The sequence below is a fragment of the Melanostigma gelatinosum genome (genome assembly GCF_949748355.1).
Source record: "Melanostigma gelatinosum genome assembly, chromosome: 7".
NCBI classification, from domain to species: Eukaryota; Metazoa; Chordata; class Actinopteri; order Perciformes; family Zoarcidae; genus Melanostigma; species Melanostigma gelatinosum.
Window position 1 is genome coordinate 9,802,383 of NC_136640.1, and position 15,706 is coordinate 9,818,088.

The 15,706-nt window shown below is 43.2% G+C and overlaps 1 protein-coding gene across 1 annotated transcript in view; it reads left to right on the plus strand.

Annotated features, from left to right (window-relative positions):
* dync2h1 (dynein cytoplasmic 2 heavy chain 1) overlaps positions 1 to 12,088 on the plus strand; it is a gene marked incomplete at its 5' end in the record, with an annotated part of 75,376 nt that extends 63,288 nt beyond the window's left edge. The window contains 7 exon segments of the mRNA XM_079271574.1: positions 1,926 to 2,033; positions 2,560 to 2,661; positions 5,870 to 5,959; positions 8,573 to 8,682; positions 8,776 to 8,857; positions 9,702 to 9,818; positions 10,160 to 12,088. Coding sequence (XP_079127700.1) covers positions 1,926 to 2,033; positions 2,560 to 2,661; positions 5,870 to 5,959; positions 8,573 to 8,682; positions 8,776 to 8,857; positions 9,702 to 9,818; positions 10,160 to 10,321 — 771 coding nt within the window. The 3' untranslated portion in view covers positions 10,322 to 12,088.
* Positions 12,089 to 15,706: the final 3,618 nt, after the last annotated feature.

Below are 15,706 nucleotides of genomic sequence, written 5' to 3' on the forward strand. Positions count from 1 at the left end.
TCCACATTAAATAATTTAGCCCCCATATTCCCGCTCTCTTACTCTGCCTCTCTGTTATTCACTCTCATGCTGTAAATGACACATGTGCTCCCTCTCCTTTTCGCTCATTTGAGCCGTCTCTCTCTCTCTCTCTCTCTCTCTCTCTCTCGCTCTCTCTCTCTCTCGCGCTCTCTCTCTCTCTCGCGCTCTCTCTCGCACTCTCTCTCTCGCTCTCTCTCTCACTCGCTCTCTCTCTCTCTCGCTCTCTCTCTCTCTCTCGCTCTCTCTCGCTCTCTCGCTCTCTCTCGCTCTCTCGCTCTCTCTCTCGCTCTCTCTCTCTTGCTCTCGCTCTCTCGCTCTCTTTCTCTCTCGCGCTCTCTCACTCTCGCTCTCTCTCTCTCTCTCGCTCTCTCTCTCTCTCTCTCTCTCTCTCTCTCGCTCTCTTGCGCTCGCTCTCTCTCGCTCTCTCGCTCTCTCTCGCTCTCTCTCTCGCTCTCTCTCTCTCACGCTCTCTCGCGCTCTCTCGCGCTCTCTCGCGCTCTCTCTCGCTCTCGCTCTCGCTCTCTCTCTCTCTCTCTCGCTCTCGCTCTCTCTCGATCTCTCTCTCTCTCTCGCTCTCTCTCGCTCTCTCTCTTCTCAGAGTTGTTTTGTACCCACTAAGAAGAGAATGATTGACTCTGTTAATTGTTGCCGTTGTATCAGCACCTAGCTTCCCATAGATCTCAATCTACCTCTGACTGCTGTCAATTAACTGGCCCTTTGTCGTCAGCTAACCCTCTGTGTTTGATAATCAGCGGATGTGTGGTCCCTAAAGTGTGTGAGTGTGTGTGTGTGTAAATGTGGATGTTCAACCTAAGTGTGCTTCTGCATCGCCATGTGCATGCCTGTCTTTAAACTGTGTGTGTGTATGTTTTTTGGTGAGTGGAGTGGAGATTATTTTGACAAATCTTTATGTAGTCTGGATCGGGGGGGGGGGGGGGGGGGTACTTATTTGGTTATTAATTTACATTTTTGAATAGAGGCAACAGCAAAGGTGTAGTCAAGCTGAATCCCACCATACTAGGTCTTTTTTAATTCTCTCATTTATCTCTCGTGTCGCTCTCCATGTCTCCATTTCTCATTCCCACAGCCCGACCATCCTTCTCTCCCTCTATTCCCTCCTCTAACTCTTACTACAAGTAGATGCAAGGAAAACAATTTGAAATAGGATGCAGGTACAGAACCTGATATCTGCAGCAGAATACAACAAGATGTCGGTGTTTGTGCGCATTTGGTTTTTTTACGTCATGTATTTGTATTTGTGCACAACTACAGACAAAAGCACTTGGTGCACTTCCAGTAGATCTCTGTGTTAACTAATACAAACAAAGTGTCCCCTTCGTCTACACTGCAGAAAGAGAGATAATTCCCATTGTGTTACATCTTGTTGTGGAAGGCCCAACAACAGAACAATTTACTTCATGAATATTGAGCTAAGGAAGCCCACAGGGAACACTGGAAAGATATACAGTCCTAATTGAGGAAATCATAAAAAAAACAAGCCACAGCATGCTGATGCACAGCAGCAGTTACAAAATGCAATATACGTCTATACTCTAAATAACACTATGTCCACACTCCTGTGTAGTGGCTCATTAGAGGAGACTGTTTAGTTGATGTCATTTTAACAATGTTCCAGTAATAATAGGGCCATAAAGCAATGCTCGGACAATTCTACTATGTTATACAGTGAAGCTACAGTGAAGCACTTTAACCCAAGGTAAGAATATCTTAAGTTATGAGTTCGTCAGAATGACCAGCATCTAATTATATTTGCTGCATTTTCTCCTTGCCCTCTGCACACCCTTATCCCCCTCTTTCTCTTTCGGTCGTTGAAATCTTAGAAATCTGTCTTTTTATTCTGTCAATATGCTAATATGTCTTTCTGTCCGTCTCCTGTCTGTCAGGCTTCTCCTCTGATCCATCAGAAGGTGGCCGCACCTACAGAAGGTCAGGGGTCACCGGTCCTGTCATTCATCACTCTGGAGCAGTTCAACGCCATCCGCTTGGTCCAGGTGCGTCGGATAATAAGCGCCATTCATAATGTCAAACACGTTACGTTACAGTGCATTACATTGTCAAAAAGAAAGATATTCTCATTGGGTGGTGTTTGCTGAACATTTGTAATTTGCCACAACGCTTTCATCAAATAGCATAGGTCCTGCACCTTGTATTATAAATGAGATGGATATGTTAACATGGTAAGAGTTATGGAAAATGGGCTTCGCTTCATGGAGATGTATGGGATGAGTGTGAGTCATAAACAGTTCCATTCATTCATCTCCTGGAATGGGCATGTTTAGCAGCAGTCTGTGTGTTACTTGTTATTTTGGGTATATGTAAAAGCCATATGTGCATGTTGTACTGAATACATTTGATTGTTTTAAGAGAGCAGAGTAATAAGATGAAAAAAAGAAGCCCAATCAGTCAATCAATGGCCCGTCATACTGAACCAGTTCCCAGCAATCAAATGACACCCCAGGTACCAGTGCTCTAATATATTGGCACAGTGTGTTCACTAAACTGTAAGTGTTGTCGCAGAGTATTCACCAATCCCTGGCTGCACTGAGCAAAGTCATCAGAGGGACCCAACTGCTGACTCCCGAAGTCCAAAAACTGGCCACTGCCCTGCTCAATCAAGAGGTGAGAAAGGAGAAATGGAGGAAAGGTGAAATACATTGAGATACGTAGACTTTGTATCTTAACAGTGTGAAGCGAATCTTTCTCTTCACTACATTGTGTTAGAGGTGTACAACTTCCCCATACAGTGATGAAGGTGAGACCACCAGAGCTGACATAGGCGCACGCTTTAGTGGACAGACTTGTACTGTGGACTCGTAGCAAACACTGCATGTGTCCTCGTTGGTGTCCCCAGGCTGAGATGAGGACAAAGGGGTTCTGATGAGGTAGAGGAGGGAGAGATACGCAATCAACCCTGTACTTCTTCTAAGTTTGTAATCTCCTGGGACCGGCCTTGGGCATGATTCCCTTTCTACTGCTTTCCTCATCTCTCTTTTTATATTAATCAGCAGGCCTGAAGTCTCATCCCGGTCTCTCTCCCGGCCAACTTTTTCCACTCTTCATCTCTCATGTTTTCCTCTCTCTTTCCTGGTCTCTCTCCCTTCTAGAATATTCCTTCACAACAATTAACACCAATACCAAAGCTATGAAATGTCTGAGCTGCCAGTTAGCTTATGATATAGTTCATTGCAATGCATAAGACACGATTCCTTACATGTTTAAAACTAAATGTCCATTATAATTGTATATCACAACACCCCAAACATTGTCCCAATCAGCTGCTTACCTTGCTAAATCAGTGCTCATGGTCACAGTAAACCTAGGATACCCAAGTTAGCCAAAAAACAGATTTAAAACATGGATGATTTCCATGTTTCTTTCAATTATCCATCTGGTACGGGTTTTTTCACAAATTAGGACACCTCATCGTGCATTATGGCTGACTTACTCCTGCAACTACTCGGCTTGTAAAACAGATGAGCTCTCACTCCCATTTCACAAGTCTATGCTCCCTTTAATTGAACTGTTCAAACACTCTGCTGGACCCCAACACTAGTGAGCACAGTTGTTCTCCCCGATGCTCATTTTTGGACCCATTTTAAGACGTTCTCTCCGAATGCGCTGTACGTAATCAAACTGCAGCATTTTAATGAGTTGTTTGTTGTTTTAATGAATTCAAATGATGATGAGTTATGACCCAGAGTAGTGGCACAGGCCTGTTTCTAAGATCTCCTCCCAGAGAGAAAGTGGACAGAAATTGTCTGGAGTATTCTTGAAAAAGCAACAATCCTATTAGATTTACTACCAGCAGAACGGAAAACGTGATGATTTATCGAACACTTTAGTCTTCACAGTCAATAATATTAGATACAACTGTCTCCAACCACGAGCCATTATGAGTTTGACTTCTGTTTGAACCAACAATCGCTGATTAGCCCGGTTTCAGCTGGAGAAGAGGAACAGAGAGAGCTGCTGATGTCATTGATATATTTGGGATTGTAATATTGTAAAAGTATGGCAGGCACAGCGCCGGAGAGATCAGCTCCATTGCACCTCTCCTCAGCTATGCAGTAAAAAATAATTAGATACTTGGAAACTACCCAAGCATCAGACGAGAGTGGTTAGCAGCGCTGCAAAACAGAAATGGATATCACCACTGCCTTCAGTCAGAGGAAGGATCATTCAAATCAAGACATGAGGACATGAGCATTCTGATGAAAGGTTTAACAATCTCAAGTGTCGGTGAATGTTTTCGGTGCCAGTGGTAATAATTAGCATGTCAATAACAAGCGGCAGCCCTCCGATGCTGGGAAATGAAGCCTACACAGAAATGACAAAAATTCTTCTTCAGGCTGGCTCCAAAAGCAAGTCAATCCCCGTAGACCTCCGTTTTAACAAGCCCAACTCTACAGTTTGGTACAAAAAACAGTATTCATCTCTATAGCTGATATCTGCTACCGTGACAACCGTACCGGGGGAGAATCTTCATATAACTCACCGGTTTCAATTATATTAAGGCTGAAGTTAGGCATAATTGAGGGCATGGCTGCTTTAAGTGACAGGTTTGTGTCGTCTCAGGCTGCTAGCTGCTAGCTGTCTCCTCTGTTGCGTCACAGACACATTTGAGAGCTCACTATTTATGTGCCTGGTATGTAAACAAACATGTGATCTGAAAACGTGCTGGGCCTTTTTAGATTTTTAGTTTTCACTAAATGCGGCTGAAAGTAAATTAAAAACATTTAAATATATACTCTGATATGCTTTCTGTGGGTATATTTAAGTCATACAACTTAAGCTGCATGCTCATCTCCTCCCACTTCAGTGTGACACACGCGCACACACACATACACACAGCAGGGAAGTGACTGAATGGTTGACTTGCAGCTGAGAGACACGCAAGGTCCCTTTTAGTTCCATTATGACTTTCAAGCTTGAATAACATCACATTCTTAATCCTCAATCTCCTACTGTGCATATCTGTGCATGTGTTTGTGTTCGGCACTTCTTTGATCTCTGTTTAACAGTTTAAGCAAGCTGGACTGCCGAACCTGTTCCAGAGTTAACGGTTGTCTCCTGAGGGAAGTTTTCTGTTGCCACCTACACACAAATATTGCATTTGTGAGTGCCTTCCAAAATATCCCCTTTCAGAAAGCAAACATCAAGAAAACAACAGCATTTGTTGTTTTTCTGTGGGGGGATTTTTTTGTTTGTTTCCAAATTCCCTATGGCAGTACAACCTAGAAGAGTCTAATGTGCTTTTGCTCCAGTTCCAGTGTGAGACAAAGGGCATAAGCAGATGGATTAAACAGATGAACTGTATCATGAGCCAGACACAAAGCTGCATCTGTCTACGCAAGAGTCTGCTGTCACTGAGGTTTGGGACAGCGTTTCAGTTTATACAAGTTATAAAGATTCACTCATTTGCATATCTGCCAACTCTAACCTTTTGAGATCAGAAGTTTAGAAGATGATGTCACCTCTGACATCATAGAAAACATGGACATTCATCATGTTTTATCCAGGCCACAAGGAGAATGTACATCGTTTAGTGACTGAGGCACAGTGTTTGAATGTGTATAGTATGGGATGGTTGTAAGGTGACCCAACAGCCTTCAGTGATGGGGAGCGAGGGGGAGAAGGGTTGACAGTTGCGTTCAGTAAGTTTAAGAGAGGCATGTTCAGTGGACCACACAGCAGTCTGCCTGACTGCAGAATGTCCACACCCAAAATAATATGGTTTACTTTACCTCCTTGCCGACACATGTTTTTTTACTCGTGCGGCCCTAAATAACTTGTGTTCCTCTCTATGCCTGCCTCCCCTCTGTCTCAGTGTCCTTTAACATGGCAGAATAAATGGGAGGGACCAGAAGAGCCAATGCTGTACCTCAGAGCTGTAGTAACACGGGCTCTCGCCATACAGGTAACGCATACGCCAATATACCAAGATGCATGCTGTACTCTCTTTATCTGTCGCTCTGTGTGTGTGTGTGTGTCTCCCTTACTCCCACAGGCACACAAAGAACACTTACATTAAATAGACACGTGCACATGGAAGCAGACAAACACACACACAACCGGTTTTTAGCCGTGGTGGTACATTTTAACTTTGGAGTATTTTTGAAGAGGTAATAGTGAAAGAAAGCATTCTTCTTCCATGTAGTCATGAAACATATTCTATCAGAGGGCTTTTGTAAAATTTTTGTGGGATAACTATAGTCAACGCATTTGCTGATGAGCTCATTGGTTATTAACGCCCCTGGGTACTCTCACAGGAATAGGACTTAAGAGGCCTAAGAGTTTTCCACCATGCATTTATATCCTACCGGGAGCCTTGTTTCCCAGTTGTGATGAATGTTACAGTCGGACACATTTAGATTTAGAGGACTCTGCACCTCAGATATCCCACGATGGCCCCGGACCCGTTTCTGGTGTTTCCCCTCATGACAAGAGTCCTTAAACTGAGCCTTGGTCCGAGGGCCAGTCGAAGTACGTCTGGGCTCCTGACCAAAATGATTTATGACTGACTGAGGCAACGTGTTGACTAAACCGATGCCAGAAAAATTTCCAATGTTGTTTTGAAAAGGGTTCAATAAAAAAAAAAAAGCAGCGGATTGTTATACAAAAGCATGAGGTTCCGGGAAGTGTGTGTCCGAGGTCGGTGCCAGGAAATAAAGGTTCTGGCTGAAACTCCTCTCGACTGTGTCTGCCTGTACGCCTACCTCAATATGTTCTGGCAGACGAGAATACACACAGACACACACATACTCAAGTTATTTATTTTTTTATGAATTTGATGCATTTCGTTATTCATGTGGGCGAGCCTCGCTTGCTTGTGTGTGTGTGTCTGTCTGCCGGCCTGCCTGCCTGCCCATCTGTTTGTGTGTATGTCTTCCTGTCTTCATGCCATCTCTCTTCTCTTCCTTTCTGTCTGCTGGCCTCCCCGTCTACCTGTACTCCATCTGTCTTCATGTGTGTCTGTCTGGAGGCTGCACTGTCCTTAACTGTCTATTTCTGCCAATCAGTACTGAGTGATGTCTCTGTTAGCAGAGTGTCTCTGTCCTGTTAGCTAATCAGCCTAATAAAGGCGGAGACGGCCAACGCTGCTGCTGTGTGGAGCTGCTGAAGGAAAAAGTGCAAACAGCGGCGCACGAGCAGAGCGACCATATATATATATATATATATATATATATATATATATATATATATATATATATATATATATATATATATATATATATATGCAGATAAATACTATGCATACCAGCACACACTGGCTGGCTGTGCATCTGCCTGTGACTGTGACTGTGGGTATGGGCTTGCATTTGTGCATTTGTTGTCTCTTTCTTGGCATTCTGCTCATCCCAATTTATCTCTAAAGTCAGCGAAGACTGACGCTGTGCTTAAAAGGAATCCATTCATAATAGAGATTGGATCAGATGTTTGCTCATTCTGCCTCCATTTGTCAGCAATTTTCTTCAGCTGACCTCCAAAATACACGAGTGTCTTTGGCGATTTAGAGGAAACTGCTTACCGGTTAAAAAATACAGAAATGCAAAAAAAAAAAGGTCCGAGAACAGATCAAAACTTCAATCCAAGGCCAACTCTCAAGGCCCTACATCTGCCCCACTGCAGCCTTACAGGCTTATGTATCCCGATAAGCTCGGCAGTACGTGTAAAAAATGCCACTCGGCACAACATTTCTCAAAAAAAAGAGAGGTACACACTGAGACCTAAGATCGTATTGTGAGATCATTTCAGGTTAAGTCGTGAGCCGTGCATTTGACAAAAATAACTAGTGTGTGCAGGGAAACAGCAGGAGGCTGCTTCCATGATCAAAGCAGCTGTTGCTGAATGAGGAAGACTGGATCAACACATCTGAGAGGCCTCAGAGGAGTCGATCTGCAGTCATACAGATCCACTCTTCACGTCTGTTGTCTCTTGGTGTCTCTGTCTTTGCATGCATGTGTGAATACAGTACACACACATGCTCAAATGGGAATCTGTGTGTGTGTGTGTGTGTGTGCGTGTGCAATCACTGTATTCCCATTAGGAGGTAATTGGGGTTCCAGTGCTATCAGCTTGTTTATGTGGTGATGAAGGGACATGAAATACTCTATTGGCCACACATTTTTATTGACTTTGTGTTTTGCTCTGTCCCTTTTGTAAAGCCTTTTTATCTCTCATCAACAAATTGACTCGAATGGAAATTGTGATCATCCCACAGATCGATGTTCTCTATAAACAATGTAAAGACACAAATACAATACAAACATCGATTGTTTGTGGTGACAGGGTGAAATACAATTTGAGCGAATATTGTAAGTACTTAGAGCCATCTCTATTTGTGTCAAATTTCACCAAGAACATTGTGCGTAAACATTATTTTTCAGTGATCTAATATAAGTTTTGCCTCCTGACTCTTGTGTGAAATTGTATGGATGAGTTATGTGTTTAGTTGTAGGTTTTTAGTTCATTAATCTGTGTGTGTGTGTGTGTGTGTGTGTGTGTGTGTGTGTTTATTCTGTGCATCCAGAGTTGGGTGGAGCGTGCAGGCAGACAGGCTCTTCTATCAGACATCCTGGATCTATCGGAGCTCTTCCACCCCGACACCTTCCTCAACGCTCTGAGACAGGAAACCGCCAGGTAATACACAATGCTTGGAGGGTTTTATGTGACACAGAAAAAAGAGTGTGCACGCTATGACAAAAAAACAAATACATCTTTTTGTGGTTTTAGGTCCATGGGTTGTTCTATGGATAGTTTGGTGTTTGTCTCATCATGGAGGAGTCCTATTGCACAAGCCAAGCTACAAGTCAAGGTAGAACTACAACTACACTTTTCATCCATTTAATGTGCACACATTTACACAATTAAAGAACAGTGTACGCAGATGTTCTTCTAAACCACTTTCAGTCTTCATTTATTTCCCTTTCATGCTCCGATTCAAGGGTGACGGAGTTGCATTGTCTACAATCTAGATACTTTTCGTCATTTGTTTCTTTTTTGTCATGCCAATAACAGTCGGCACGGCTTGACTTGCACTTGGATGAAATATACAAAGAGAGAGCGGAAGGGTGTGGGTGCTTAAAATCAGGCTGCAGCTGCAGGGAGGGAAGGGAAATACTGCGACATCTGACAGAGAAAGAGAAACGGGATAATTGTTGTCAAGCAATGAGGTCTCTTACACACACACACACACACAAGGAAGCTTTTTCTGGATTTGTCTCTTGCTCACTCTCTTGCTTGTTTTTGCCCAGATTATGGTGATTTAGTAGTTGTCTGCCTTGATGCCAGAGTTCCTTTTATTGTCTGCTCCACTGTGGACAATCCCTGAGTCACTAGAGTGGATACACTCGTATAAACACTCTCTCCCATGTACAATTTGTACAACATGCTAGTTAATCTGGTGACAGCAATGTGTGTCTTCCTCACATGCTCTACATTTCTCTTTGATAACACACTCCGTCTTCCTTTCCTTCCTCTTTTCATGTCTTTCTATCTCACCAGACCTTTTGACTTCATCATCCTGGCTCTCCTCTCTCTCTCCTCCGTTAACAGTCACTTTGTTTTATTCTCGTCTTTGCCTCCTTTAGCTTCTCATGCCGTCTCTCTCTCTCTCTCTCTCTCTCTCTCTCTCTCCCCCCTCTCCCTCCCTTTTCCAGGTCGGAGGTCTCCAGTTGGAGGGTTGCAGTTTTGACGGCATTCATCTTTGTGAGAATCAACACGACTCTCCCAGTGTGTCGGCCGTCCCGCCTTGCTACATGGCCTGGGTTCCCCAGGTATGTGTTCATGTACAGAACAGCAACATATCGTTGCCTTCACCAAGCAGGTTTACCGTTCTACCTGCCTGACGTGACGATGTGTGGATTTGTTGTGCTGTTTGAGTGTTTATATTGTCTGATATAATTATGAAACTAACAGTGATTGACTGTCTATACATCCTAAAAGAGTATTTCAACCAGAAAAGTAACAATTCGACTGATGTATTGATGTACAAGCAGGATGCTTAATGCTTGCCTTCATATGGGGATTTTTGGGGGATGTATTCATTGATATGTGTTTGTGGGGGTAGCAATGTGCATACATTCATTCATTTGTGTGTTCTACCTTTTGATCCTAGAAGTCTGCTGCTGACTCCGCAGCATCAGAGGAGAGTATCTGGCTGCCTCTGTATATGAGCTCAGAGAGGGTGAAGGTGGTCACGCACATCCGTCTTCCCTGCGGTGCGAACCCCAACCAGTGGATACAGACCGGAGCTGCTCTCTTTCTCAAAGAACAGTGAAAGGACGCAGGGCGAGCGAAATAGAGCCTGTAGCGACAGCAGCTTCTGTTGAGCACCGTAAGCTTGAGGTGAAGATAATATTGTCACGAAAGTCGAATTTGACCGGGGCATCGAATACTGGACAAATTCTGAACGCTCGAAAATGTCAGGCTCTGATACTGACATTTAATTAAGCACCTTAAACATGCAGTTACTGTATGTCAAGAACATCTGCATAATATGGGTACAAAGGAAAGCGGGATAATTGACTTTTAACAGCTGTTAACACACTGACACTGGAAGGAAAAGTCATTTATTTTCCTTTCATGGACCAGGCAGCCAGATGGAGCAACAACATCTTGGGACATGGACATGGGATTTGGGACATAATGTTATTTGGATCTCAGGCAGCAATAATCTTTGATGCCTCAGACTTCTCCATGTTAGCCTCACTACTCTACTCATCTTATACATTTCATCAAATAGTGTAAAACATCAGTGAGTCTTGTTATTTTGTTGAAAGAGCTTTTGAGGAAAGCAACAATATCCACATTTCCATAAGTGTTAGATTTGTTTCACAGTTATGTTCTTGCCTGAGCTCTTATTTATTTAAAATGAAGATGAAATAAATGGCATTATTGCTCTACTTTTTTGCAAACGTAGTCGCTAGCACTAGCAGGCTTCATATAAAGTGGTTTATGAGAAACTCTCTTGATTTCATTTCAGTGCAGCATCTCTTATCAGTGTAGGAGTGGGAATGATATTCCAAAGCAAACACAAAGGTGCGTGCGTGTGTGTGTGCGTGTGTGCGTGTGTGCGTGTGTGCGTGTGTGTGTGTGTGTTTGTTTGTTTCAGGGCTGGGCTGACATTCCACCCATCAGTAGTCACAACTGTTCAACAGTAAATAATACAGATCACAGCTCACTCTGCTGAAAACGGACTTTACAGGAGTGTTCCCAAAGCCAATGGTGGTTCTCTCTCTCTCTCACACACACACACACACACACACACACACACACACTCAGTTAGTCCCTAACCTCTGTGTGATTGGTTCTGAGCTGAAGTTGAGTGGAGTCAGTGAAGCTATGATGGATGGCCACAGAACCACAAGGGAGGGTGTAAGATGTGTATGTGTGTAGGTGTTTGTGCGTGAATCCAGCCAAGAGCATCACACATTTGATTTATGGCTTAATTAAGCTATTTTTCCCTTCGTATTCATGCAGTTGTGCAAATGTTTGTGAGCACTGTGTGTGCACTCTTCTGTAAATGTGTGTGCTTTGTGGAGACAGAGAAAAGGGTTGAAATGAGGGAGGAGCGGGTATTGTGTGTGCACTGCAGTGTGACAAAATGGGAGTGAAATGGAACAGCAGGTTTAAAAAAAAAAAGAGAGGATTGGATTTCGGCGAAACACGGCCCTCTGGGTCAGAGAGGGAAAGAGAGACAGAGGGATGCCGGCATAGAGAGAGAGAGAGAGACGATGCAGGGAGTGAGAAAAAAAGGCTATAAAAAAACAAATGAGAAAACTGTAGAGAAACAGGAAAATAAAGGCGACGCAGGTTGGGAGGAGAGCAGGGGTTAACGGGGACGAGTTGGATGGAGAAGGTTTTAACAAGTAGAGTCTGTGCTGTGGAGAAATGAAGAGGAGGGCAGAGTGTGAGAGAGAGGGAGCAGATATTCAAGAGATTCTACCGTGTTTGCAGCTCCTACAGTACTGAGCTGACAGGGGATACAATGATATGAAAGAAAAAGAGAGAAACCCTTTGACCCCACATGTGTGTGCGCATGTATCTTCGGTTAAATGTTGCTGCATTGACTGTCAATAAAAGCTCTAAAGTGTAAGAGGTTCTTCTTTATCCCATCCTTCAAGTTTCATGAAAATCGGGCCAGTAGTTTTGTCTGTAATCCTGCTGACAGACAGAAAAAAACCTAACTGAGGTAAAAGGGTTTTATTTCTAACGCTTGATCTCCTTCCTGAAATCCACCACACTCCAACAGAAATAACAAAAGTTGTGTTTTTCTGTCTTCTGGTTTCAAATCATTCTCTTCTGTTCTTTCCATTCTCCTGCTTTTGTGACTCTCCATCAATTCTCCCACAACTTCCTCCACTTATTCTTCGATGTCACCCACCATTCACAGTGTTGTTTCACCAACAATACAGCATAATGTTTATGTAAAGCTTGCCTGTGTGAGACATAAACATTTAATTCTTCTCCCATAATCTTTCTAACACACATGTTTGTAACATGCAGTCCAACATAAATACTTAAGAGCAGAAGGATGTGAACAGAAGCAGACCTTTTCATTTGTTCTCCCGGCCTGCAGATATGTAATCACATCTCAGAAGTCTCATTTGTTCATTTAACATCACTGAGTCACTCCGTACACAGTCTAATGCAGCTGGTATTTTAACTTCGGCACCCAGCATGCTAACTGGGCCGACATCTGGTCGGTCCCCATGAAGGCTGGTAAAATGTTTTGGGTTCCAACATGAGGCGAGATTTGTCATCTGAGTTTCCGGATTTAAAATGTTAATCACTGCTGCATCAGACTTTCAGCCACGTTTCAGTGAGAGAACCACAGGAACCCTCTGATGTGCCACAGCCAGCTTACAACATCAGACTTGACCACTTCTCCTCCTCGTACACACCATACGCTGTGTTTTGTGTCCGGATCTTCAGAAGGCTTTTGGACTGGCGGTCTCAGGGACAGCTGGTGATGACACCTCTGGTCTCTCCCACTGCTTCCATCAGCTTCACTGTGGACGCACTGTGTGATTCTCACATTTCACTGCAGTGCTGCTTCTTTTTTTTTTTCAATAAACACCCACCTGGATTGCAAAAAAGATGTCGCAGCATGTCGCACCTCGGCGGAGGGTTTTGTTTAGGGCTGGGAAGTGCGAGGAAAAGCTAACACCTTGCACAGGATGCTCAGGGGGGGGGAGCAGGAGGAAAAAGTGCTTGAACATACACTAGAAGGGGGAGGTGTGGGGCGCGATGGGGAACATCACTGTTGGAGATGATGAATCGGATCAATCCAGTTTCCTTCAGGTGTGAGTCACAGAGAGCAGCACCATTCACCCCCATTCGTTCAGGAAAACGTGTATGAGTGTATAATTCTGTATGTCTTGCTGTCTATAAATTACATGGAAATACCAAAACCAACAAACTATTTGTACTTTAAAAAAAAAATAAAACCTTGTTTGCCATATTTGTGACCCATGTTTCCTTTATCCAGCAGGATCACATGATCTATTGATCTACATATACTACAGATGTGTCCCGCAATAGGGTGCCTGGTGCCCGCCAACCATTTTCTGATTCACCATGAAAGTAATGAAATTGGCACTGGGAACTTTTATTGTAAATAAATAGCCGGAGTTCATGAATAAACATCAAATGGAAGATGTTCCAGCTAATCTTGTATAAACTCATTAAAATGTAGCCAAAGCATTTCCAACTAAAATGCAGTTGCAACTATTTAACGAAGAGAAATACCCGATATATCTTTCATATATTCCTAGTGTCAGTCCTTGTACCGAGTCAACTTAATTAATAAGTCCGCTCATTTGCAAAAGTTCAAAGAGAGATGAGTTATGGGCCTTTACGAATTCATTTTATCTGATAAATATTCTTAATGTTTGCTCATTAACTGGCCCCTGGCCTCCTGTCATTTTATAGAAGTGGCCTCCAGGCATAGCCAGTCTGGTATCCTCGTAGTGCTGCACTCTGAAACTGTTTCTTGTGCCTCGTCATCCAAAAGCTCAGTCTGAACTAGCCGTTGCCTGCAACTTTTAAAAGTGAGATAAAAAGAGAAAAGAGTTTAAAAGAGTGAATTAAGGGGAATTAATAAATAAAAAATACACATATGCACACAAGTCCAATGCAGCTCTGTCTCCCAGGATGAGAATATCGATTTTGAATAAGGCCCTTTACATTGTAAAGACGGAAGGTCCAAATGATCTCACAAAACAGAGGAGCACTGGACTAATGGCTTGAGATTAAATGTAGTGTAATCATGGCAACAACAACAACAAGTCTTTCCAGTTGTGCTATAGCGTTTCCAAGGCCGAGGAGGCTTCTGGTGAGGGTCAAATGGACACGTCAACCATTGTCAAAGGGACCTCTTCCTCATAGAAAGGCAGTTTCAATGACCCCATCCACTGGTGATGACAGGACGTGTGGCTGAATGCTTTTCAACGTTTCCAAAAGAAGACTTTTGGGTGAACCAATTATTTAAGAGTCTACACAGTATAGTTACTGTAACATACGCGTGTCATGTATAAAATACTGCGAGTGTGTATACGAGAGACAGAATATGAGAAAGTTGAAAATAGAAAAGAGCCAATCTGTACAATAAGATCCTTTATGCTGTAATATGGCACCATGCTTACTCGGTGAAAACACAGCTTTTGTGTTGTGCGGGAAGTTATTTCACGCCGTTGCTTTGTTTAGATGTGCGAGTGGGAATGATGGCACACAAACATATGTTCTCCTCAGTATCCTGTCTAACGGTGTGTGTGTGTGTGTGTGTGTGTGTGTGTGTGTGTGTGTCAGCGTGCTCTTCCCTGGAGAGATATCCTGCCTCCAGTGGAGTCAGAGGGGCTGACAGATGACCACAAGGTCACTCGTCTCTCTGCTCTTTGATCCTCTCAGGAGACGCAAACACACTTCAGGGGAAGCTCTTGCTCTTTTTCTTTCTTTGCCTCATCTCGCTGCTGTTCTCTCGGTCTTCACACTCATCTTTAACTCTTATGGTACGCTGCTGCCTTTACACTTTTTTCTCTGCTTCCTTTTCTCACCCTTTCTCCCCCCGCCTCTCTTCTCACCTAACTTTCTCTCTTCTCTCTTTGCTCCTCAATCTCGTCTTGTCTCTCTCTCTCTCTCTCTCTCTCTCTCTCTCTCTCTCTCTCTCTCTCTCTCTCTCTCTCTCTCTCTCTCTCTCTCTCTCTCTCTCTCCCCTACTCTAATCCCTGATCTCCCTGCAGACTAAGGGGATTATTGTGTTATGGCTAGATGTTAGACAGAATTCCTTTATGACTTCTTGTCATCTCTCATGCGGTATTTGAGAGTATTGACTGGTTCAAATGGTGGGACAAAAAGACAGTTTAGCCTTTTCTTTTTTTTTATCAGAAATTGTAACCCTTAATTGTCCAACAGAATCGAGTTTTGTTCTTTTTGTACATTATAATTAACATTGTTGCATGCAAAAACTTGGGGTTGTGATTTTAAAATAAATATATATATATATATATGTATATATATATATATACATATAAGAATTCGACGGCGATATGGAAATATGTGATATCGTGTGTTGTATGTGTTAATGTGTGTAAGAGGCGCTGTAGTCTGTATTGGAGATGTGAGTGTATCTATCGACTGCTGACGGGAAGAAAATGTGTTTCTA